General features: G+C 42.6%; 1 protein-coding gene across 1 annotated transcript in view; it reads right to left on the bottom strand.

The window, feature by feature from the left end:
* LOC309552437 (tetraspanin-15-like) overlaps positions 1-27877 on the bottom strand; it is a 231451-nt gene that overhangs the window by 67796 nt on the left and 135778 nt on the right. Inside the window, exon 3 of the mRNA XM_082253392.1 lies at positions 15956-16030. Within this exon, the coding sequence (XP_082109518.1) occupies positions 15956-16030 (75 nt within the window). The remainder of the gene's footprint in view (positions 1-15955; positions 16031-27877) is intronic.

Consider the following 27877-nt stretch of genomic DNA (forward strand, 5'->3'; position numbering starts at 1 on the left):
CCTCACTATTGGTCTCTGAAGCTAAGCATTATAGTGATTGGCCTATAGTGAGGCATGGTCCAAGTACCATACTTCTACTTGAAGTTGTTCACACAATAGATTGTGTACAGTGAGGATCGAAAGTTTGGGCACCCCAGGTAAAAATTTGTATTAATGTGCATAAAGAAGCCAAGCAAAGATGGAAAAATCTCCAAAAGGCATCAAATTACAGATTAGACATTCTTATAATATGTCAACAAAAGTTAGATTTTATTTCCATCATTGACACTTTCAAAATTACAGAAAACAAAAAAATGGCGTCTGCAAAAGTTTGGGCACCCTGCAGAATTTATAGAATGCACTGTCCCCTTTGCAAGGCTGAGACCTGCTAGTGTCATGGATTGTTCTCAATCATCGTCTGGGAAGACCAGATGATGTCAATCTCAAAGGTTTTAAATGCCCAGACTCATCTGACCTTGCCCCATCAATCAGCACCATGGGATCTTCTAAGCAGTTGTCTAGAAAAATGAAACTGAAAATAGTTGACGCTCACAAAGCTGGAGAAGGCTATAATCTTCTGTCAATATCCTCTGTTCGGAATGTAATTAAGAAATGGCAGTCATCAGGAACAGTGGAAGTTAAAGCAAGATCTGGAAGACCAAGAAAAATATCAGACAGAACAGCTCGCAGGATTGTGAGAAAAACAATTCAAAACCCTTGTTTGACTGCACGATCCCTCCAGAAAGATCTTTCAGACACTGTTCTTGTGGTAAACTATTCCACTATAAAGAGATACTTGTACAAATATGGTCTTCATGGAAGAGTCATCAGAAGAAAACCTCTTCTACGTCCTCACCACAAAAATCAGCGTTTGAACTTTGCAAATGAACATATAGACAAGCCTGATGCATTTTGGAAACAATTTCTGTGGACCGATGAGGTTAAAATTTAACTTTTTGTCCAGAATGAGCAAAGGTACGTTTGGAGAAGAAGGGGCACAGAATTTAATGAACAGAACCTCTGTCCAACTGTTAAGCATGGGGGTGGATCAATCATGCTTTGAGGTTGTATTGCAGCCAGCGGCACAGGGAACATCTCACGAGTAGAAGGAAAAATGAATTCAATAAAATTTCAGCAAGTTTTGGATGGTAACTTGATGCCATCTGTGAAAAAGCTTAAGTTAAAGAGAGGGTGGCTTCTACAAATGGATAATGATCCTAAATACACCTCGAAATCCACGGGGGATTACATCAAGAGGCGTAAACTGAAGGTTTTGCCATGGCCTTCACAATCATAATTGAAAATCTATGGATAGACCTTAAAAGAGCAGTGCGTGACAGACAGCCTAGAAATCTCAAAAAACTGGAAGACTTTTGTAAGGAAGAATGGGCAAAGATACCTCAAACAAGAATTGAAAAACTCTTGGCTGGCTACAAAAGCGTTTACAAGCTGTGATACTTGCCAAAGGGGGCAGTACAAGATATTAACTCTGCAGGGTGCCCAAAACTTTTGCAGACGCCATTTGAAAGTGTAAATCTAACTTTTGTTGACATATTATAAGAATGTCTAATCTGTAATTTGATGCCTTTTGGAGATTTTTCCATCTTTCCTTGGCTTCTTTATGCACATTAATACAATTTTTTACCTGGGGTGCCCAAACTTTCGATCCCCACTGTACTTATTAACTTCAATTATCCAATCATGTGAAAGGAAAGTCCCTGTTAACCTATTTAATCTGCACGTTTGGATAATTGAAGTGAATACACACAGTAGTGTGTGCTGGAAAAAGCATGGCATGCAGTATTTTTTCTCAGTGCAGTAAGGTGCAACTTATTCCACCGCATTGCACCATACTGGGGCCAATAGAACCTAATGCAATGTCCCTTTGTGAAATGACATTAGCTAAAAAAAAAAAATGCATAAGCATGGCTGCCTTCCAGCATACTCCAGTGGCAGCGCACACTGCTTATGTGAAAGGGCCCTTAGTAAAGAGATGAAGCAACATGCAAAGAAAAGAATGTCCCTGAAATTGCATATACTGTAAATGGCACGTTAGTAACCAATAGGAGTAAGTTAAGCCCCCTGGTGTGACTTGTCATGCATTTTGACAGGTCGCACTGTATTGTCGGCAATGGAACCATTGAAATCAGTGTGACACCAACTTTGAGGTGCTGCACAGTTTGAAAAAGTAGTTCCTGTACTACTTTTGGCAATTTCAGGTGCATCTTGCATAGACATCTGTGCGTGAAGCCGCACAGATGTCAGCTAAGTCACACCTAAAGTTGCACTGACATGCAGCTTTTAAATTTCAAGTGAAGTTACACGATTTCAAAGCTGCATTCAGTGTGAACCTAGAATAAAACTACAACAGGGACTGTCTCCTTTGTAAATTGAAAGCAAACATAATTTAAGTATGTAACATTACATTTCCTTTACTGTATAAACTCTTAAGATCAATATTTTGTATAATCCTTTAGTATAGCGTAAGCCTGTTGATTTGAACCATTGATTTCTATATATTGTAATGCCAATTTAGCGTTAAGGGCCAGCTACAGAGCTAATTGCATTTTGTTCACTGAGCCCAAGAACAGTACACTGACCTACATGTGTTCCTTCAATGCAATGCTATTTATAGTGAAAATGGAGCCCGGGCATGGCTTTTCCTAACCATCCGTTTACTGAGTAAGTGAGAGATAATTGACCTAATGTATAGAGACATCTCCCATAAGAACTCACTAAAAAGCATTACGGGTTTTATTGAAGTTTGTTGGTCTTCTCTCGAAAAGCCAGAAGAAGCCTAGCAGTAAATCAATCAACTGCTCACATTTCTCTGGGGAAGAAAATGATTGTTAGATACCCAAGTACATGAAACTTTATCTGACTGGGATGAATGTTTAACCTTGAAACAGCATGTCTGATCTACAATCACGTAAGCAGTTTCACTCAAATACAAAGCTTTTACTATGGAGGCTAGCTAAAAGGTAAGGCAACTATATGTGACAAAAAACGTACTACTTGCCATGATCAGATCATAAAGTTACTCAGAACTACATGGAAACCTTCAAATGGTCTGCAGTTCCGGTGGCAACTTTCTGTTTTAGGAAGGGCTCTAAGAGAACCCCAGAGTGAAGCAGGTAAGCCGAACATAAACCCTAATGCAGGTAAGTAGCAAAGATGCCCTCATTGTTTTCTTCACCACGTTTTTTTGTGTCATATGTATTGTGGAAGAGTTGAGTCCCCATCTGTGTTAATTTCATCTGGCTGGGTTCACACATATGCATATTGAATGGGGATTTCCCTGCATCCAATTCACATGACAGGAGACTGTGGTCGGCTCTCAATACGGCCGGTTCACACAGCTCCGGGTGGCTGCGGTCTGCATTTGGAAAGGGTCCTGTGCACCTTTGGTTTAGAATCAGGTGCGAATTCAGGCAGAAATTTGGACCTGATTCGCACCTGAATCGGTGAACAGGGACGCACTAGTCCCCCTGCAGTGAGCCGCAGCATGCCTCAGCGAAAATATTTTCATTGATGAAATTAACATTATTATAGCCCACCAAAATACGAATAAAACACTTCATATGATTAAAATACGACTGAAACTAAAATGGCATTTGGTCAAAATACTAACACTAAAACTAAATTGAAATTTGACGTCAAAATCAACACTGCACTACCACATAAGAATAGGTAGGGGGCATTGACTAAGATGCTGAAAGAAAAGAAAATTAAGAAAAAGGCTTATCTTATTTTTTTTTACTTAATTTTCTAATGTTGGTAATATAGGTGCATCTCATAAAATTAGAATATCGTCAAAAAGTTAATTTATTTCAGTAATTCAATTCAAAAAGTGATATTCATATATTTTTAGATAGATGCGTTACGCAGTGTGATATATTTTAAGCATTTCTTTTTTTTAATTTTGATGATTATGGCTTACAGCTAGTGAAAACCCAAAATGCAGTATCTCTGAAAATTAGAATATTACATAAGACCAATAAAAAAGGATTTTTAATACAGAAATTTTGGCTTACTGAAAAGTATGTCCATGTAAAGTATAGTATGTACTAATTACTTAGTTGGGGCTCCTTTTGCATGAATTACTGCATCAATGCGGCGTGACATGGAGGTAATCCGCCTGTGCTGAGGTGTTATGGAAGCCAAGGTTGCTTTGATAGTGGTCTTCAGCTCGTCTGCATTGTTGGGTCAGGTGTCTCTCATCTTCCTCTTGAAAATACCCCCCAGATTCTCTATGGGGTTTAGGTCAGGCGAGTTTGCTGGCCAATCAAGCACGGTGAAACCATGATCATTAAACCAGGTGTTGGTATATTTGGCAGTGTGGGCAGGTACCAAGTCCTGCTGGAAAATGAAATCAACATCTCCATTAAGCTGGTCAGCAGAGGGAAGCATAAAGTGCTCTAAAATTTCCTAGTAGAGGACTGCTTTGACTTTGGACTTGACTGTGGAAACTTCACACTGGAGCTCATGTATCTTGGATTCTGTGCCTCTTCACTCTTCCTCTAGACTCTGGGACCTTGATTTTCAAATGAAATGCAACATTTTCCACAGTCAGTGATGATTTGAGGAGCAAAGTAATCTGCTTGTGTTGGTCCACTGTATTTTATCAAGTCCAAAGTCAGCGCAGCACTCTCCCAGGATGTTCTAGGGCACTTAATGCTTCCTTCTGTTGACCAGCTTTATGGAGATGCTGATTTGAGTTTTGGGCAGGACTTGGCACCTGCCCACACTGCCAAAAGTACCAATACCTGGTTCATCCACTTCAGCTCCGGAAAGTTTATCCTCCTTCATAACCAGGCCATTTTCTGCAATTTGTTTCCCCAAAGCATCTTGTCCCCAGAAATGCTTAAAGTGGTAGAAAAATCTCTCTCTCTCTGTTTATTTTTATACCTACAGGTAAGCTTATAATAAAGCTTGCCTGTAGGTCAAATTAATATTTCCTAAATATACACAGTTTAGGAGATATTCTAGTGAGCAGCAGCTTGAGACATCACTGGTACATACCCATGCCGTTCCTTCAAAGCTGGGACGCGGCTGAGACTCCCAGCGCATGCTTGGAAGTGACATCATCGCGGCTCGGTCAGTCAGATGGCCTGAGTCCGCGGAAGACTGGGTGAAGATGGAAGGCTCTACAGCGGTGACAGCATGCCGCTGGGGGGCTTCATTTTAAGGTAAGTCTTTCATAATGTGCTAGTATGTGGTGCAGGCTGATCGCTTGGTGCTCACAGCTCCGTGAGCAGACAGCTGGTGACTATCAGTCACCGCTCTCTGCTCTGCCCCCCCTTGCTCACTGGAGCGATTTTCTCTAGAGGTTTTTCTCCACTCGCTGAGAGGCTGAGCCAAGTGCTGGTCCAGGGTTGTGGGTGGATCCTGACCATATTGTCGCAATATTCTTCTTGTCTGGACCGGCTCTTTGACTTCAGCCAACGGTGGGCTGTCAGGAAACCAGGCCACATGGGGATGCAGGTAAAATAAAGTAGTTTATTGGAGCAAACAACAATAAACGCACAGCAAAGGGTGAGGAAGTGAGAGCAGGAATAAGCTGGGGTCAAGTCCAGAAGCAGGTAGTCATCCAAGCCGGGTTCGAGTCCAGAGGCGGGTAGTCTGCCTATGCGGGGTTGTCTGCGATGTGGGGTCGAGAGACAGGAGAGTCGTCAGCCAAGCCAGGTCATACACGGAGGAACACAGAGAACAGAAGACTGCTAGCTGATAAATTTCTGAGAGTAGTTGGCAAACCCAAGGAAATGCTGAATGGAACGGAGACCTACGAGGTTATATTCGGCCCTTAGGTCAAGCTTGGTAAAGACTGTTGCTCCCTTGTGGTGGTCGAATAATTCAGTAATCAACAGAATTGTGTATGTATTCTTGACCGTGATGCGATTGAGGCCCCTATAATCAATGCAAAGTGTCAACTCACCCCCCCCCCCTTTTCCTTTACCAAGAAAAAAACAGCACCCGCTGGAGAAGTGGACTTGCGAATGTGCCCCTGGGCAAGTGCACCCGCAATGTACTCCTCAATGGCCTGATTCTCTACAACCGAGAGAGGATAAACCCTGCCACAAGGGGAAATGGCACCAGGTTGCAAGTCTATGGCACAATCGTAAGGACGATGAGGAGGAAGAGTCCCAACTTGTCAAATACATCTTGATACTCACGATATTAAGTAGGCAACACTGAATCCGAGGAGGTAAAAAGTACCTTAACTGGCCCATTGATGCAAACAGCACCACACTAAGGAGACCAAGAGAGGATCTTGAATGACTGCCAATCAAAGGTCGGATTGTGTTTCTGAAACCAAGGGTACCTCAAAACAATGGAGCAGTGTGGCGATGAAATAACCTGGAAACAGGTTAACTCCCTGTGAATAGCCCATATCGCCATATCAACCGGTGCCGGTTGCAGGGGTCTGCCATCAATCGCCTTGATAACTAGTGGAGAAACATGAGGCTGCAAGGGTATGGAATTCACAGTTGCAAACATACTGTCAATAAAATAACCGCCAGCGCCTGAGTAACCACCAAACCCACTGCCAAGGAGAGGACAACTGTGATTAGCGGTTTATCTTTACAGGAAACCGGGGACAAGGAAATCCCACCTAAGATCTGCCCCAACAAGACCTTAGGTGCGAGCGTTTCTCGGACGGGTCGAACAGGATTTCAGGAAATGCCCACCAAGACCACTATACAGGCACTGGCCCTCCCTCCTACTAAAGGCCTGCTCAGCCTCAGAAAGGCGAGTGAACCCCAACTGCATGGGTTCACAGCCAGGCGCACCATCCCTAGGAGGCGTGGAAGGTGACGGAGGAATGGGTGGGAAAGAAAACCTAGGAGCCAATCTGGTAGGAGGCTTCCGCAGGCACTCCCTAAACGATGGTCTCTCCCTGAGCCTGGTATCGATCGAAATCAGAAAGGAAATGAGAGCCTCAAGCTCGTCAGGGAGATCATTGACTGCAATCTCATCCTTTAATACATCGGAGAGACCACGAGAGAAGAATGCCACCAGAGCCTCATTATTCCAGCCCACCTCTGCTTCTAGGGTACAAAATACAATGGCATACTCGGCAACAGTTTGTATAACCTGTTGAATGGACAGGAGCAGCTTTGCAGCAGAGGCAGAGCGAGCAGGCACATCCAATACCCTACAAAAGGAGGCAACAAAACCTTGGTAATCGAGTATTATAGGATTATCGTTCTTCCATAAGGGATTCACCCAGGTCAAGGCCTTGTCTGAGAGCGACGAGATTAGGAAGCCACCTTGGACCTGTCAGAAGGAAAAGCCTGAAGAACCATCTCATAATAAATGCCCACTTGGTTTAGGAAGCCACGACACTGACTCGGTTCGACCCCATAGCGATGCGGAAGTGGGGCTGAACCAGTCATCCCTCTGGTTACAGCAACTCCAGCTGCAACTGCAGGAGCAGCAACAGGAGCAGCAGCAGGTGCAACAACAGGAGGAACCACCGGCCTAGCACCACCAGGAGCAAGGTGCGCTGTGCGTGCAAGCAATGTCTGCAACGCCTGAGCGAACTGACACAAAATGTGATCTTGTTGATCGAGCCTGGTAACCAGCATGGGGAGCGTAGGAGCACCTGCATCGTCAGGATTCATGGCCCTTGCATACTGTCAGGAAACTAGGCCACACAGGGATGCAGGTAAAGTAAAGCAGTTTATTGGAGCAAACAACAATAAATGCACAGCAAGAGTGAGGAAGTGAGAGCAGGAACAAGCCGGGGTCAAGTCTACTAGCGGGTAGTCATCCAAGCCAGGGTCAATTCCAGAAGCGGGTGGTCTGCCGATGCGGAATGGTCTGCCGATGCAGGGTTGAGAGCCAGGAGAGTCGTCAGCCAAGCCAGGTCATACACGGAGGAACACGGAGAACAGAAGACTGCTAGCAGGGATGCACCTTGGGGCACAAACGCAAGGAAAAGGACTGCAACCCATCAGGCAAGTAATGATGCAATCAGGGTTTATAAGAGGCAGCAGTCTGCACATGTCCAAGATGGTTGCCCGCTGTCAGCTAAAAATGGGTCACAGGAGTGCAGAAAGAACTGCACTCCTGTGATCCACAGGAGAAGTACAGCCAAACGAGCTTTGACTGTACTTCTCCTTTCTGTACTTCTGCTGTGAATTCTGAGAATGAACTGCCTCATTGTAAAATGACTGTGCAGCTCCTCTTTATTGCTACACATTCCAACATTTATAGCAAGGTCCTGCTAAAAAGCAGTATTGCCATTCAGACATAATTCTTACCTGATGTAAGCCTGGTAAAAAGGACATGTGATCGGTTACTAAAGGTAAGTGCTATTAGCACATCATCAACAAATACTTTTTATGCTCTCAGCATTGTGAAAAGGAATTGGATGTTCATAAGGCAGACAGAACCAGAAATATCCATGTAGACCTCCAATACAATGCCAAGCTACACCTAAAGCATTACCCCATATTAAGTGTGAACAAAAAAATATGACAAAGAACAAATGAGGACACAGCTTATAAGACATACTTCTTTACAGTTTCTGCCAAACCAGAGACAATGAATATATTAACTATGGGCAATTATAAAAGAATGGGCATGTCTAATTAATCATGGCAAGAATAGGAATGTCTAATTACCTCCACTAGCTGTAATTAATGAGTTCCCCTCGCCATACCCATAAATCAAATGAACACATCCAGTAATTTTGGCACCCTTTTCTGCTAACCATACATTACCATTTCAGAAACAAAAACAGTCATTGCCTCTATTTCCTCTTTAATATGAGGCCAACAATGTGAATGCCGTTTATTTATTTGCATTGAGGCAAACATACAAGACAGATATATTACAAGGGAAAACAGATGGCTAGATACATAGGAGATGCAGCCAAATTATTCTTTTTTTAAAGGGTGAGTTCACCGTTGCAAAAAAACTGCCTATGCAGGTAAGGGGTGTTTGTAGATAAAAACAAACTCTGACTAACGTTGAATAATGTCTTTGCAATAGGTGTAGGCCATTTTACATACCTTCTGAAGCCTGACTGGAATACTCCCAGGATGTTGCTAGGACATTGTTAAGTGAGGCCTACTTGTTACTGTTCATCTTCGCCATCACGGGAGTGAGTTTTTTCTCCAATTCAAAGCCCCTCATATGCTCCTTCTCTCCCCTGATGCAGTAGTTGTTGTAATGGTAATGGTGGCGCCAAGCAGTAATGACTAGGCGTCACTTAGCAAGGTCCTAGCAACATCCTGGGATTATTCCAGTCAGGTTTCCGGAGGTACGTAAATGGCCTACACCTATAGCAAGGGTATTATTCAACTTAAGTTTAAGCTGCACAGTTTGTTTTATCTACAAACACCCATTATCTGCTTTGGCAGGTAAAGGTGAACTAACCCTTTAAATAAAGACTTAAGAGCACCTGTCATGCACATGCTGTAGGCCTCTCAGCATTGCTGGTTAAAAAACTGCTTGGCCTATCAATACATGAAAAGAAGAGACAGCCCTAAACCACAAGGAGATCTGTTGTTCCTACTGCTCTTTTAGTTACCAAATAATTATAGGACACAGCAGGGCCTACCACTATCTCTGACAACCAAAAACAATGTGAAGCGCAAGGGGAGCAACCTCAAGAACAGTCATTCTAAAAAGAGGTTCTGTGGAACTCTAATCCTCTAGGAATTGCTAGGTATTCCTTGAGCTGTGGCTGGCTGACTTCCCATCTTATGGTTCCTGCATATTTATGGTGCCAATTCTACTTGGAGGAGCCAGTATTATGACACCAATGATCTTTTTAGCTGTGTGTAAGGTTGGCATTCTGATCACCATTGTAAGGAGGGCATCCTTCCTACTGGCCAACAATATAAGTGGCATTTCCCCACTGACCCCCGATAAATATTTTCCAAGAGCACCCGTAGACCTGAAAATTATTTCAAGAGCTCCGGTGAGGTAAAAGGGTTAGGAAAGGTTGTATTAGAGTGTCTGCGGGTGGGGGAGCTCTAAAAACTGTTTTGTGTAAAATTTTGGTACCATTTTAAATCTAAGTTTTTTTCAAAAAAAATTATATAGTTGCACAAACAAATATGTAACGTGCCATTCTTTGTTCTTTTTTTGTATTTATTGATTTGAAAGAAATTTGATTTTCCAGACAACCTTTTGATGAACTCATCACAGCAGTTGGAAATACAAATTCTTTCTGCATGCCATGACTGTGTGAAGCAAAATGACAATTCACTCAAAGGGCAAGGGCACAACCATGCAGGGAGTCTATACCAAAGACTTTGCATCAATATTCATGGATTGCCTGCAGCAAAACAGAATTATTTAAATCTATAGAAGCTATAGTTACGCCTCCTGCAAATCAATGTATCTTATAAAGTATTTGTCCACTGCACATACGATATTTGTGTTGTATTAGTGAATTTAGCAAAAACATAAAGAAAAATGAGTATGCGTAATTTCTATTAGTGATGTCCAGTGTGTGCACAGTTCCAGAGGAAGGCATTGGTGCTGGGACAATGCTGGTATTAGCAGCCAAATGTACACAATTTAAGGAAAAAATGTATGTTGTCAGCACAAAAGATATATATATATATATATATATAAAAGATTAAAGCAACCGGGGTATTGCTAGGATTCTGAGGGACCTGTGGGTGTGATTGTGCTGACAGTGAGAGGGGCTTAAAAGGGCATTGATAAAAGAACCTAAGCCTACATGCAGTATATACATCACACATATGACACAGTCCTTGTACCCAGAAAATAAACTTTTTTTTTTTCCATAATTGACAGTCTCACAGACACACATAAATCTCAGCACCCTTTTAAATTAAACTCTTTAACAATAGATACGTTCTGCACACAAAATAAAGTAATAAATAAACTAAAACTAACACTTTGTTTGCCCCTAACTTAAAGGACTCCATTAAAATAGTTAGGGACTACTTAGCCACCAAAAACTGTTAGGAAAATGAACACTTCGATCAGAAGTATCTAATGTACAATATAGCATTTATAGTTCAGGACTGCATAATTATTTAAAGTGGTAGAAAACTCTTCTTTAAAAAAAAAAAAAACAAAAAGAAAAATTTTCTCCAGCAAAGTAATGTTATAATGTACTAGTATGCACTGCACCAAAAGACTTCCCTTGAAACTAAACCATCCCGCAGTGTGCTGTCACCGCTGCAGAGGCTTCCATCTTCACCTGGTCTTCCCTTTCCGAATTCGTACGCTGCAGCCCCATGAAAGGCCAATCCGCGATGACATCACGTTTTGGCCACAGCTCTGAAGGAACGACAAACCGGTAATGTCACCGGCTGCAGAGACACAGAATATCTCCTAAACAGTGCAACTTTAGGGGATATTCATTTTAACTACAGTTACGCTTTATTATAAGCTTACCTGTAGGTAAAAATAAATAAAAAAGTTAACTACCACTTTAATTTACAGAGTTCAGAGATGAAGAGTATGTAACAGAGAGCCCAGTATACAGAGTGCAGGGGTCAAGAGTGTGTAACATACAGCCACAGCATACAAAGTGTATGGGCCAAGAGTATGTAACATACAGAGTACAGGGGATAAGGGTAAGAAAACTATAGATTGAAAGGCCAGGAGTGTGAAATTTACAAAGTACAGAAACCAGGAGTATTTGCAGCAGTAGGAACCTCCCATTCCAAGAAAAACGCCCCTCTAAACAAAATTGCCCATCTTCAATCAAAAAGATCTCTCCTTCCCAAACAAAAATCCCCCCCAGCAGCTCCAACACATTCAACCTGGCAAAAACATCCCTTCTATAAGCACAAAAACATCCCTGACACAACTCCGAACCCCAAAACAGAGAATCCAGCAATACCCACCACATTCAGAACCCCCTGTCCAACCTTCCAATCAACTGCACTGCAGGTACCCACTCTCTTACTTGCTGTTTGCAGTGCTTGAGCGGACACCAAGTGCAGATGAACAGACCGGCTGGCTTGAATCAAGCATGTGGCCGTGCTACAGGTCCACCAGATGTTTCTATTTACAGGACTCAAGGACTCATGTTTCCAGTGGAGGATAATGCCAAGGGTGGAGCAAACATCAACCACTGCCCTCAGATGCAGGTCCAATGAAATATGGAGGTGAAGATGCAAAAATAATAATGGAATGTTGTGGCATCAGGACCCAGGGGACTCAGCAAAATATATGAGGCACATGCTTCAAGTGCCTGGCACTAGTTGTCAGGAAAGGCTTCGCCATAGTACAGAGGCTGTTTCCAGGCGCACACGTATGCGCATCCGTCATCCAAGAACAAGCCAAACAAATGTTGGCAAACATGTACATACGCATGTGCGAATGCAAATGCGCATGCGCATCTGTCACTAAGGCTGGCGCCAAACAGCCTATTTAAACAGAGTTTCAGCACTGGCTAATTGCTGTTTGGCCTACAGCGTTCTGCGTTGTTCCTACATTCCTTATTCCTGCGTTTTAACCACTTCTGTGTACCCGGCTTGCTCCCGACCATTCCTGTCTGCCTGTAGTCCTGACCCGTGGCTTCATCTCGAGTTCTGTCTCGGCCTGCTACACCTGTTGATCCTGCATCCATAGCTGATTCTGCCTACGCTGCTGTCTGTTGTATATGCCTGATCTGTCCACTTGTTACCAACCCAGCTCGTCTGACCCTGCTTCCAGCTCTTCCAGCCTACTACAGCTCTTTCAGTCCAGCGTCTTCTGGCACCTGCTCCCTGCTGTGCATCCACAGTCTATCATCAGCCAAGCCAAGCCAGTCTGCCCGCTCCCAGCTATCCTGCCGACACGTCTGCCTGCTGTTTCATCTACCTGCACAGACTACAGGACAGATCATAGGCGCTCTTAACCCGCTGTGCTCCAGCGGCTACTGTCTCACCACCAGTGGCCCTCGAGCCGAAGCTGTACAAGAGGCATTCCTCCCCACATCCAGCTAAGGGTACATGACACTAGTGATTCCCATGAATGCAACTGTGTATTCCTGTATATATAATTAATGTAATTTTCACATTCTTGCAAAGCTTTCTAATCTGTTTTTAAACTAGCCTCTAGTTATTTTCATCAAAAAAAGGCTGATGGGTTCAATAAAAATTGGTTGATGATAATCTATACTAATTTTCTCCATCCTTGGGACAAAGGTAATCACGGTCAAAGAGTCACACCCTTTATAATACAGAGACAAATTTGAATGATACAAGCAGAAGGACATACTGTAGGCTCTATCTCCAGCAGGAAATGTGGGTTAGAACAGAGAATCTTAACTCCACAAAATGATGCTGCCAATAATACCAAAAATGAGAAGCCACACTGCAACTCTCTGTACAGGTAAGGCTCTACCTTATCCAATCCCTGCACCCTTCTACTGTTCACAAAACTAGAATACAGAACTTCTAACAATTGATTTTACAGTGACACATAACTGTTGTTTGTTTTGGAGCTTCACATCTACCAATCGGCACCCAGCTCAATTTTTTATTACCCCTGTGATTACTCTTCCTCCAAATTCTTACTAGCTAAATTCCTTTCTGACGTATACATGATGTCAAATCCTTTCATATACCGATATTCAGAAATGTGGCGTGAAATTGCCTCTTTTCAGTCTGAAGTCTAAGAATCTTCTAGCGCTCTACTTGCCATTTATGAGACAAGTGATGCTGCAAAAGATGAATTTATGATTCATACCCTCTATCAACAAAAGAGCAATCCACTCCTCGTGACTGCATTAAAAATTGGAAAGCAGTGACTCAAACTTCACACAAAGCACAAACACTGGGCAATGTGTGCCATCAGAGATAGAAACAAGGAAGAAAGGAACTCGTTGGCTTCTCATTAATGATCATTGTATAGAAAATATTATTCCAGGCAGGGAGTGTTAAGCTTGCTAAACTAAAGACCAAATGAAAAAAATTGTAATTTTGGCTTAAAGTGTTCTTTTTAAAAGTCGTTTGTTATGTTTAAAAATACTCCATAAATTCTGCATATAGAACAAAGAATACACACTTGCTCTACATCTCCTCTTTTACATTTGATTTTCTTTTAAGAATATTTTTTTTTTAAATCAGATATTCTTTATGAAAAGATTTTGCTTTTAAGTTTACAGGTAGGCCTAGAATACATAAGCCTAAGTACAAAAACAAATAGCAGAATAAACAAAGTACAGAAATACAAGAAGTATAAACCAAAAAGAAACAATATACATTGTCTCTTTAGGCCCCGTTCACACAGGGGCGATCCGACTTAGGGGGGCGACCTCCGAGGTCGCGGTGCGAGCAGCGCACCGCGACCTCGGAGCGGCCGGCACGGACTTCATAACCTTGAAGTCTATGACGGTCGCTCCGGGTCGCCCCAAAGAAGCTCCGGACCCTTTTTCTAAGTCGGAGCGACTTGTGTCGCTCCTATTAGAACGGGTCCGCAGCTTCCCTATGGAAAGCGACCTACGGCGACCTGTGAGGCGACCAGGTCGCCTCACAGGTCGCCTTAGTGTGAACGGGGACTAATCCATCCAACCAAGAGTACAATGTTAAAATGCATAAGAGACATCTCTAAAAAGTTAGGGCCCTTTCACACGGGCGCTCCGTATGTCCGCAAATCATCCTATTTTTTTGCGAATGATTTACGGACATAATGTAAGTCAATGGCATTGCGGATGTCAGCGGAATACCATCCGCTGACATCCGATTTTCTTCCTTTCAGTTCTGTTCCGTTTTTTGGAACGGAACAGAACCCTATTTTTCCTCCGTTCAAAAAACGGAAAGGAAGCAAAATCGGATGTCAGCGGTGTCATCCGCTGACATCCGCAATGCCCATAGACTTACATTATGTCCGTATATCATCCGCAAACGGATGGGATGATATGCGGACATACGGAGCGGATGACACAAGTGTCATCCGCTCTGTGAAAAAAAAGAAAAAAGGACCGGAGCGGAGAATAAAAACTGATCGCCCGTGTGAAAGAGCCCTTAGTGTCAGGCAAGGCAGACATGAGCCCTAAACCTGTCAAGGGGCTGTACCATTTCACACAGAAAAAGAATTGCTTGTTATCACATGCGTAGTTAAAACATATGCATTTACAGTATAACGGAGAACAGAACTGCATCCCTGGGAGTAAAGCCTCGTACACACGCACCGATTGTTGGCCGTAAATTTTCGGCCAACGTCCGATCGGCCACTTGTCGGCTTGTTAGTATGATGCTTCCGACAACCGACTGCGACTTTTCGGCCGAACAAAATCTGGTGTGCATGCTATAAAATTTTTGTTGGCCGTCACCAGAACGGACGATTGTTCGTCAGTCAGTACAGATTTCGGCCAACAAAAGTCAGAAGAGCAAGACTGGGCATGCTCAGAGAAGAAAAAACACACGGAAAGTAAACCAGAACATGACATCACTTCTGAAGTTGGTAGTTGTTGGCCGACAAAATTTGTGTGCAGTCTAGAGCACATTACAACCAACACAACAACACTGGACAAAAGACGGCCGATCGGTCGGCCAACAATCGGTGCGTGTGTGCGAGGCTTAAGCTTATGTTGTCTACAACATGTCAACATAATGTCTCCCTATATCATGGACTCCGACTAACCATCATCCAAAAGGAACCAATATACTTCTACGTGTGTCAACCATACGTCTTAATAAATTCCACATTTACTATACCTGATACGTTATCAACAATGTGTCCTATAATTATGCATCAGGATAATAAAGGTGAGGGTAAGCTTTACCCCATCGACTGAGTATGCAAGCTCAACCTAATTGTCTATCTGTAATGAGTTGCAAGGGGGCCAGGCCCGAGGTGTCTAGCTCCAAATTGCCCCAAATTCTGTTATTAAGAAATAGTGATAAGCTTGTGTGCAATAAACTAACTTTGTACATATTTACCAAATATTTGAAATTAAAGAAAGCAAAATGTAATAATTGTTCTTAAAAATCACATGTAGCCCTGCATCCTGTACTCTTGAGGCTTTTACAGATGTTACACTTACCTGAGTTTCACAAACAAGTTCAATGACAATCAGTAGGAGTTCTAGGATGAAGATGACAAGCAGGACCCAGAAGAACTAAAGAAAGAACAGAAAGAGTTGTTGAAATCACAGGGTTTACAACATTTTTACAGATATTTAAAAGCAAGCAATGAACCCCCTCCTATAAAACATAATGGGCCTTGGTATGGTTCAAATAGTCTAGTTTCATAAACAGTGATTACATTCATTGCTTCAAAATCCAAGCTTTACAGGATATTAAAAAATTTGACTAGAAACAGACACATTTTTTTTTAAAAAGGACTGACTAATTAGTCACCATCCCTGACCAGCAGGCATCTAGTGGCAACTGCATGAATGATTACTTAAAGTGGTTCTAAAGTCTCAAGCTCAAAGCTACTTGCTGTGGGGGCACTCGACAGGAGGGAGGGGCCAGTAGCAGCGAAGAGGAACCCAAGAAGGAGAGGATCCAGGCTGCTCTGTGCAAAAACAACTGCACAGAGCAGGTAAGTATGACATGTTTGTTTAAAAAAAAAAAAAAAACACGAGCCTTTACAATCACTTTAAGCTAAGGGCAGATGGATTCCAGGAAGTAAATGATCCATTAATCGTCTGCCCTTACTCAAGATGGCCATGGCTGGAAATGCTAGGGTATTTATTTATTTTTTTTTTTTTATCAAAGTGATTTCTTAACAATATAAAGCATGGAGACATGGATGGATGGGTAAACTTGCTTTGCATATTAAATATTATTAAAATAGCCTTTTCAGTATGTGGTGCTCCAATACAGTTCAGTTTCGCTTTAAGGTTTACCGGAGGTAAAACTTTGAACCATTTTTATAAATCAGGGCTATATATATATATATATATATATATATATATATATACACATACACACACACAGTATCTCACAAAAGTACACCCTTCACATTTTAGTAAATATTTTATTATATCTTTTCAAGTGACAACACTGAAGAAGTTACACTTTGCTACAATGTAAAGTAGTGAGTGTACAGCTTGTTTAACAGTGAAAATCTGCTGTTCCCTCAAAGTAACTCAACACACAGCCATTAATGTCTAAACCGCTGGCAGAAAAAGTGAGTACACCCCTAAGTAACAATGTCCACCATTATTTTCCAGCACTGCTTTTACCCTCTTGGGCATGAATGTCACCAGATCTTCACAGGTTGCCACTGGAGTCCTCTTCCGATCCTCCATGACGACATCACAGAGCTGGTGGATGTTAGAGACCTTGGGCTCCTCCACCTTCTGTTTGAGGATGCCTCACAGTTGCTCAATAGGGTTTAGGTCTGGAGACATGCTTGGCCAGTCCATCACCTTTACCCTCAGTTTCTTTAGCAAAGCAGTGGTCATCTTGGAGGTGTGTTTGGGGTCGTTATGTTGGAATACTGGCCTACAGCCCAGACTCCGAGGGAGGGGATCATGCTCTGCTTCAGTATGTCACAGTACATGTTGGCATTCATGGTTCCCTCAATGAACTGTAGCTCCCCAGTGCTGGCAGCACTCATGCAGCCCCAGACCATGACACTCCCACCACCATGCTTGACTGTAGGCAAGACACACTTGTCTTTGTACTCCTCACCTGGTTGCCGCCACACATGCTTGACACCATCTGAACCAAATAAGTTTATCTTGGTCTCATCAGACCACAGGACATGGTTCCAGTAATCCATGTCCTCAGTCTGCTTGTCTTTAGCAAACTGTTTGCTGGCTTTCTTGTGCATCATCTTTAGAAGAGGCTTCCTTCTGGGATGACAGCCATGCAGACCAATTTGAAGCAGTGTGCGGCGTATGGTCTGAGCACTGACAGGCTGGCCCCCACCCCTTCAACCTCTGCAGCAATGCGGGCAGCACTCATACGTCTATTTCCCAAAGACAACCTCTGGATATGACGCTGATCACATGCACTCAACATCTTTGGTCGACCATGGCGGGGGCTGTTCTGAGTGGAACCTGTCCTGGTAAACCGCTGTATGGTCTTGGCCACCATGCTGCAGCTCAGTTTCAGGGTCTTGGCAATCTTGTTTTAGCCTAGGCCATCTTTATGTAGAGCAACAATACTTTTTTTCACATCCTCAGAGAGTTCTTTGCCATGAGCTGCCATGTTAAACTTCCAGTGACCAGTATGAGAGTGAGAGCGATAACACCAAATTTAACACACCTGCTCCCCATTCACACCTGAGAACTTGTAACACTAACGAGTCACATGACAGCAGGGAGGAAAAATGGCCAATTGGGTTCAATTTGGACATTTTCACTTAGCGGTGTACTCACTTTTGTTACCAGCGGTTTAGACATTAATGGCTGATTGTTCAGTTATTTTGAGGGGACAGCCAATTTACATTTTTTTACAAGCTGTACACTCACTACTTTACATTGTAGTAAAGTGTAATTTCTTCAGTGTTGTCACATGAAAAGATAGAATAAAATATTTACAAAAATGTGAGGGGTGTACTCAGTTTTGTGAGCTACTGTGTATATATATATATATATATATATATATACAAATTAGAACTAAACATAATACAAACACACAGCCACACAGACATGCTTTCCTTATCTCCTTATCTATTACACTTTGTGAAATTAAGTTTTACTGTGTCATTTTCTCGTAATATTTGATTCATTGCCTTGTCAGTGACCTGTGCCCTTCATTACATCTGTGCCATTTTGAATGGAGGGAGTACAAGTCTCCAGCATATTAAAATGGCAAGCATCACAATTAAAATGCAATCATGTAAGGAAGAGCTTGGAACGAGAGATGTGCTGGCTTGTCAATGACTGCTCATGTGTCTGGATATTAACTGTTCGCATGACAGAGACAACATTTCTTTGCTTAATCCCCAGCGATAGCCAACATGTCTTCACCAATTTTGTGTTCCAATATTGGTATTAACCTTTGGGCTTCTAGGAAATGACAACAAATGGAGTGCTCACGTTTCTTATCCCTGCAGCAGCTGTGATAAATGAGGTCATTAGAATGTAATAGGTCTGAAATAGTTTCCATGGGTAACACTTGCTTAACTCTTTGCTGTGTTGACTGGCATACTGCAGAAAGTGAACCTCAGGAGTGGCAGTAACGTACCAAGCCATGTTGACTATTAATAAAGGGTATTGTATGGAACTATAAATGTATTTCTTATTAGCCAACTGCAAAGCAAGATGACTCAGAGGTAATCAATATTTCCTTCAGTCATTGGCAGCTCTACAAATAACGGACATTGAGAAGAGTTAAATGGACTTTATAGGCACAAATAAAGGTGAAGTAAAAAACTTGGTGGTTCGTCCCCATCCGGGGGAATCGGTCTGCTGTTTATTTGAGGCTTCTGCCCTGATGCTTCTTTTTGGAGGGATTCCTCACACTTTGGATATATCTGTGCCATTTCTATGTGGCTTCCTGTCTCCATTTGGTCACAGCCACCTCCACTTGTCTTAATCAGACATGTATTTAGTTTATCTTGTTTGTACTGGCACCAGTTGACACACTCATCTCAGCAGACCCCCCCGTTATGATTTATGATTTACATACCTTTTCTATTTGACCTGCCTACTGCCCAACACAATGGGCGTAAGGTCATTGTAAATCACTACTCGCCTTCACAGGGAGTCTGTATACCAGTAGCTCCAGAAGAAGCTTGATTCCTCAAGCGAAACATGTAGGTCATCTGGTTACATGAATTATCCCTTATTTCAGGGCCGTACCAACCACACTCGAGGACGCTAATAGCTTTACTTTCTGGCATCGTCTTCGAGCTATGTAGGATGTAATGTATAGTATCCTTACACCACCACGTCTCATGTGTTATGCCAGTGTTTCTCAACTCCGGTCCTCAGGGCACACTAATAGGCCAGGTTTGCAAGAAAACTGAAATACATCACAGGTGATATAATTTGCTGCTCAGTGATTGCTGTATTCTACTCTACATCTCCCCAAGGTAATACCTAAAATCTGGCCTGTTAGTGTGCCCTGAGGACCGGAGTTGAGAAACACTGTGTTATGCAATTATTTATTTTACTACTGATGTACATTTATGTTCTACTGTTAAGGTACATTCAGGCGTTTTTTCTATGTATGTATTGTATGTATAAACAATTACTCCCCCGTGTAGGTGTAATGTTCTGGTACCTTTGGATACCCTAATTACTCTTTCATAAGTGTATGCGCCCCACCATTCTCTTTTGGTAAGGTGCGCATACACCTTTAAGACTGATGCTGTCATCACTGAGCGCCGGACTGGATGGCTATTTAGATCGCCGGCTCTCACTCACATGTGTTCGTTCAAACTGCTTTGTGCCTTGATGCTAACCTGTCTTGAAGCTCTCATGCTTGCAAGCATACCTCGCTGTCGGAACCACGCTGCGCTGATCCCTGTATCCCGCTACCGGATCATCCGCTCTTGCCGAACCTCTCCTCTACTACATTGCTATTAGTGATAAGTACCCCACAGGGGAAACCTCTATAACTTTCATACTAAAGCTTACACTATCTAGCTCTGCATACTAAGGACTATTACTACATCTGCATTATCTAAGATTGCTAGCTCTTGAGCCTACTACCACCTGTTCTTGCACTGGGTTGATCTCTCTTGTATGTCCACCTGCTACTCTGTCATCTGCTACCATACATGATTGCTAAACCTATCTGCATCCCATCTGCTACTATCTTACTTTCAAGAACATTTCCTTTCAAGTGTCTGTCATCTACCATCTCTACCCAACCTGTCTCTTCAGCCTATCATCACTGTGTTACTATATACATAAGTCACTCTAGGAAACATCTTATTGAGTGTGTGTATTTACTTGCTGAATTGAGATCATCCACACATGATGAGTCATTGAGAGTTGGGATTGGTGTCTCAGCGTTTCTCTACATGACTACTGAAGTGGAATATTTCTGCAGCTGAAAATCCACATCATACATAAAACGCAGGAGCGTTACAGATTGAACGAACCACAAATGGATTCAGCAGAAATAACCACTCAGATGACACAATTAAAACAGCAAGTAACTGCGTTAATACACGCGCTTGCTGAATTAAAAGAAGACAATCAGGCTCTGTCGCAGCAGGTAATTAGACTGACACAACTTACCACTGCTCAGTCTCCTGAACCCAAAATAAATCCTCCTTTGGTATTTACAGGCGATCGCAAAAAATTTCGCGAATTTAAAAACGCATGTGAGTTACTTTTCTTGCTAAAACCCCGTACCTACCTTACTGATCACATTAAGGTTTGTACTATTATTTCTTACCTAACAGGCGATCCTCGGGCCTGGGCAGACTCTCTTTTTGAGAAAAGCGATCAGCTTCTCAACTCCTATGCCTTGTTCCTAGCAGAACTCACTAGCCTATATGATGATCCCAATAGGCAGAGTACTGCCGATCTTCAATTAAGATCCTTGAAACAAGGTGGGAGACCTGTAGAAGACTTTGTCGCAGAATTCAAGAGATGGACCCTTGATTCAGAATGGAATGATGCATCTCTGAAAACCCAATTTAGGCTCGGCCTATCAGAGGCCGTTAAAGACGAGCTCGCCCGAGCGGATCTGCCAAAAACCCTGGATGCATTGATACAACTCAGTATCACCATAGATAGAAGACTACGAGAAAGGAAGGCTGAGAAAATGGGAATGCCATTATCCAGTTCTTCTCGGATTTCGGCCGTTGACCCCGTTCCTATGAAGGTAGGAACCATACGCCCACCTCTATCAATTATGGAAAGAGCCAGAAGACGATCTGGTAATCTCTGCTTGTACTGTGCATCCCCGGATCACAAGATAAACGTCTGTCCCCTAGTCTACAAAAAGAAGGGTGAGTGTTCACATGTCCTCCTAGGGGGATTGACAACTTCAATCACTAACCCTTATCTTTCTGTTTGCTTAACATTACAGTGGGACCAGAACAGGATTACTACTAAGGCCATGATTGACACAGGATCTTGTGGAAATTATATTGACATACGTTTTGCTGCTTTAAATAAAGTTCCTATTATTTCTAAACTTAAACCTGTCTCGGTGAGTCTTATTAACAGTGTTCCTTTATCCTCTGGTCCGATCACTGATCAGACACAGGCACTCCTAGTCACTACTAACGGGTCTCATATGGAGACCACTACCTTCGATCTAATACCTTCACCCCACTTTCCTATTGTTTTGGGACTTCCCTGGTTGCACACACATCAACCAACCATAGATTGGAAGGAACGGACCCTGACCTTCCTCTCTTGCTATTGCGAGGGTACGTGTAACCTCCCGTCTTTCGGGAAGATCCTGTCTGTGGTGACAGATGAGATTGCACCACTATGTTATCAGGATCTCTCTGAGGTTTTTCTTGAGAAAAATGCTCAAGCACTACCTCCCCATCGAGACTATGATTGTAGCATTGATCTACTCCCAAATAGCAAATTGCCGTTCGGTCATGTTTATCCTCTTTCCCAGGATGAACTTTCCCATCTCAAAGACTATTTGGATGAGAATTTGGAAAAAGGTTTTATTAGACCTTCCACTTCTTCCACAGCAGCAGGACTCTTTTTTGTCCGCAATAAGGACTCAAGTCTCAGGCCTATCATCGACTATAGGCAATTGAATGCTATTACAATAAAAGATCGCTATCCTCTACCGCTTATCCCTGAGCTCATTGAGCAGGTGCGTGGAGCTACCTATTTTTCAAAATTGGACCTGAAAGGAGCGTACAATCTCATTCGAATCCGTGATGGACACGAGTGGAAGACTGCATTCAGAACCAGATACGGATTGTTCGAATATCTTGTAATGCCATTCGGGCTATGCAACGCCCCTGCAGTTTTTCAACGATTTATAAACGATATTTTCAGAGACTTACTAAATGTCTGTGTTGTGGTATATCTGGACGATATACTTATATATTCACGATCCCTGTTTGAACACATAAGACATGTAAGACTAGTATTATCGAGATTGCTTGCACACAACCTTTATGTGAAACTGAAAAAATGCTTGTTTCATAAAGAAGAGGTACTCTTTCTAGGCTACATCATATCCAAAACAGGAATCGAGATGGACATGAGTAAGATATCCTGCATTCAGGATTGGCCTACACCAACCACATGCAAGGCGCTACAGCGATTCCTTGGGTTTTCGAATTTCTACAGGAAGTTCATTAGAAACTTCTCTGCCATTGTGAGACCCCTCACACAGCTCACTAGCATTAAAAAACCATTCAAATGGTCAGATGAAGCAAATAAAGCTTTTCACCTGTTAAAGACAAGGTTTACTTCTGCTCCCATACTACGCCATCCAGACCCATCCCTCCAATACATTCTGGAAGTAGATGCGTCAAATATGGCAGTAGGAGCAATACTCTCCCAACGACCAACTCACACTTCACCACTTCATCCAGTCGCTTTTTTTTCTAAATCCCTAAGCAGTCCCGAGATAAATTACCCCGTGGGTGAAAAGGAACTGCTTGCTATAAAATTGGCTCTGGAGAATTGGCGACATCTACTCGAAGGCACCCAATTACCAATACTTATATACACGGACCATAAAAATCTCCAATATCTTCAGACTAACAAAACTCTCTCGCACCGACAGGTACGACGGTCACTATTCTTTTTAAGGTTTAACTTCCTAGTGACCTGCACACCTGCAGATAAGAACAAAAAGGCGGATGCACTATCACGACTAACTGAAGAAAACTACTTTGAAATCCCTTCCGTTCCTATAATACCTCACAAACGCATTATTGGAGTTGTCCGTTCCTTGAAGGAAGAAGTTTTGCATGGTATAAGTTTGGATTCACCCCCACCACAACTAAATACTGATGCAGAAGGCTTCCTCTACTACAACGACAAACTTTACATACCACCTACCATACGCACCAAGATCTTGGAATTATCGCATGATGTGTCTATGGCAGGACATATGGGTATGACAAAGACTCTTAATCTGATTACCAGGCAATTCTGGTGGCCTGACATGAAAACATCTATACAAAAATTCGTCTCTTCATGCAATGTCTGTGCCAGGTCCAAAATTGACACTACGAGACCATCCGGTCTACTATGCAGTCTACCAATACCCCAAACTCCATGGGAAGTTGTGTCCTTGGACTTTATAGTGGAATTGCCTCCTTCCAAAGGATTTAATACCATCTTAGTGTACCATCTTAGTGTCAGTGGACCATCTGACAAAAATGGCACATTTCATTGCTATTCGCAGACTACCTTCGTCCAAACAAACGGCAGAACTCCTGATGAAACATGTCTTTAAGTTACATGGTATCCCAAAAACTCTTCTAGTTCTGGCAAGAACTATGTCACATACTACGGATCGAGCGGAAGCTCACTTCTCCTTACCATCCGCAGACAAACGGACAGACTGAAAGAGTCAACCAATGCATCGAGCAATATTTACGTTGTTACACTTCTTACCAACAGGATGATTGGGTGGATCTTCTCCCTCTGGCAGAATTCGCCTACAACAACGCAACCCACAGTACGACCAAGCAGAGTCCGTTCTTCTTGAACTATGGGTTTCATCCCTCTATTCTTCCACCACGCATCCTCCCTCCAAATAACCCAGTAGCTTCAGACTATCTTACCCAAATAAAGGACTCTCTGGGTTTACTTAATACTACCATTGCACACGCTCATAGTCAACAAAAGAAGTACTATGATCTTCGCAGAAGACCTTCTCCTCAGTACGCTATCGGGGACCTTGTTTGGCTCTCAACAAAAAATGTAAGACTGAAAATCCCTAGCAAAAAGCTTGGACCTCTGTTCTTGGGACCTTTCCCAATCAAGAAACTTTTTGGAAAAGCTGCAGTACAGCTCACATTGCCAATAGACCTCAAAATACATCCCATTTCCATGTGTCGCTACTGAAGCCCCATGTTCCTGACCAAGGAATAAGGCCTACTATCCCACCTCCTCCTCCTGTACAAGTTGAAGGTGGAGAAGAATACGAGATAAAAGAGATTCTGGATTCTCGTATCCACAGAGGAAGACTTCAGTACTTGGTTCGATGGAAGAACTATGGGCCCCAAGACGACACCTGGCTAAACACCTCTGACATACATGCCTCTAGATTAATCCGCAATTTTCATGCGAAGTACCCAGACAAACCAGTTCCAGAGGCCTTCAGGAGCCGGCCTTAAGGGGGGGGTACTGTAATGTTCTGGTACCTTTGGATACCCTAATTACTCTTTCATAAGTGTATGCGCCCCACCATTCTCTTTTGGTAAGGTGCGCATACACCTTTAAGACTGATGCTGTCATCACTGAGCGCCGGACTGGATGGCTATTTAGATCGCCGGCTCTCACTCACATGTGTTCGTTCAAACTGCTTTGTGCCTTGATGCTAACCTGTCTTGAAGCTCTCATGCTTGCAAGCATACCTCGCTGTCGGAACCACGCTGCGCTGATCCCTGTATCCCGCTACCGGATCATCCGCTCTTGCCGAACCTCTCCTCTACTACATTGCTATTAGTGATAAGTACCCCACAGGGGAAACCTCTATAACTTTCATACTAAAGCTTACACTATCTAGCTCTGCATACTAAGGACTATTACTACATCTGCATTATCTAAGATTGCTAGCTCTTGAGCCTACTACCACCTGTTCTTGCACTGGGTTGATCTCTCTTGTATGTCCACCTGCTACTCTGTCATCTGCTACCATACATGATTGCTAAACCTATCTGCATCCCATCTGCTACTATCTTACTTTCAAGAACATTTCCTTTCAAGTGTCTGTCATCTACCATCTCTACCCAACCTGTCTCTTCAGCCTATCATCACTGTGTTACTATATACATAAGTCACTCTAGGAAACATCTTATTGAGTGTGTGTATTTACTTGCTGAATTGAGATCATCCACACATGATGAGTCATTGAGAGTTGGGATTGGTGTCTCAGCGTTTCTCTACATGACTACTGAAGTGGAATATTTCTGCAGCTGAAAAGCCACATCATACATAAAACGCAGGAGCGTTACAGTAGGAGTCTGTCCCTTGCTTTTATATGTCAATCAATAAAAAAGTTTTTTACTTCACCTTTATTTGTGCCTATAAAGTCCATTTAACTCTTCTCAATGTCCGATATATGAATTAGGATGTGGCACATTGTTTTTCAACACTACTGCGCCCTTATCTGCTGCTGTATTGGTTGCGCAGTATACCTCTTTATTCAGCTCTACAAATAAAGCACAATTCACTGCTACTAAATGGATCCTCCATAGCATATTTTTTACATTACTGATGACGATTGTGATAGCCATAACTGAAGTCCATACAGATTATCTTTTAGATTGTATAGACTATTAGTAAGCCTCCTTTAAACAAAAAAGTTTTTTTTTTTTTTTTTAATCAATGTTTTATTGGAAATCGAACTCAGTACAAAGTAATACAATTGTTGAGCAATAACATTACCATACAAACCGCAAATTCAAACTGTAAATAACTCGAGCTCCGATAACCTATTCAGAATGTCGAGGGATTCCATCGACCATAAAAGCATGTTAGAATAAAACGGATATTGAGTAACTTTTTCACTTACATCAGACACAAGGGAGTAGGGGTGGGTGGTAGGGTGAGGGGATTATCTGGTGGGAGGGGAGGGGTAGGTGGGGAGTGTTTGAGGGTTCTAGGGGGGGTGGGGGGGGGAAGGGGAGAAGGGAGTAGACAGTACCTCGTGAGTGTTCAAAACTGCAAAATGGCTACAGTTATCTTATATGTATACGACAGTTCTACCTCTACACCATATGAAGCATATATAGAGACACTCGCATTCCCTTTGAACTGATCTGAGACCCCATTACTGACTTGGTGGACAATTGCCCACACTCATACGGTTACACTTTATTACACGTTACCGATATTGCATATGTTGGTGTGATTGTAAACAAAAAAGTTTAATAGCAAAGAATAAAAAACCGCATACCAAGTCAATAGTCAATAGTCAAGCTCCTCCAAAAATGGATTCCCTTTTGAAAAGACATTGTTGAGCTTCATAAATGGGGACCAAGGCCTTTATTCACACTTGGTGTTTAGCCCTGTTACATGAGGTTCTGGCATTTGGTGCGAGCAGAAGGCACAGATGCCCTCTCCAGCCCTGCTGCCAGCAGCCTGTAAGATAGGAGGCTGAAGGCTGCTGTGGCTGGGCGACACAACACAAGTGTTACTAACGTTTAAGGCACCCAGGGATGAATGCCTGGAATGCAGACAGAAAGTATTGCAGCTATATATTTATTAAACCATTACATTATTTTATTTAAAGGTAGCTAGTACTGTAGTACCCTAACTTGACTTGGTATCTTTCTCTTGCAGTCACCCATACATCAGCACTGGGAGAGGAAGGAGTAGAACTTTGCCAGATGTACTGTATGCAAATGTGTTGATAGTGGACGTGCTGATAGGCGGACAGAACAGAGTGTGAAGAGGGGTAACATCATTAGTCTGCTGCTGATCTTTCAAGGTTTATGCACATGCACATAACGTAATTTCCCAGGACTTTCCCACACCATACAGCCTGCCATACAAGTATATGGCTGTATGCAGCTATATTCTTCTAAACGCCAGTGCTTCTTTACATTGGCCTTTACCTGGGCAGGAGTTTCTGACGTAGTATTTTTCAGAATGCACATATTTTGCACAGGCCTGGATCTAGCTTATCAGATCTGTGGATGAATTATAAAAATTCAGGGGGCATAATATCAACAATGTGAGAAAGATTCAAGGAACCAGTATACCCCGTTCCCTCAATGCGCTCACATGCGAGTCACAACCTGGAAATCATTTCTGACAGGTAGTGCAGAGGCAGTGCAGGGACTTACAGTATCTCACAAAAGTGAGTACACCCGAACATTTTTGTAAATATTTTATTATATCTTTTCATAGTTACATATAGTTAAATAGTTAGTCATGTTG

This window comes from Pelophylax lessonae (assembly GCF_965119305.1).
Source record: "Pelophylax lessonae genome assembly, chromosome: 4".
In the NCBI taxonomy this organism is placed as follows: Eukaryota; Metazoa; Chordata; class Amphibia; order Anura; family Ranidae; genus Pelophylax; species Pelophylax lessonae.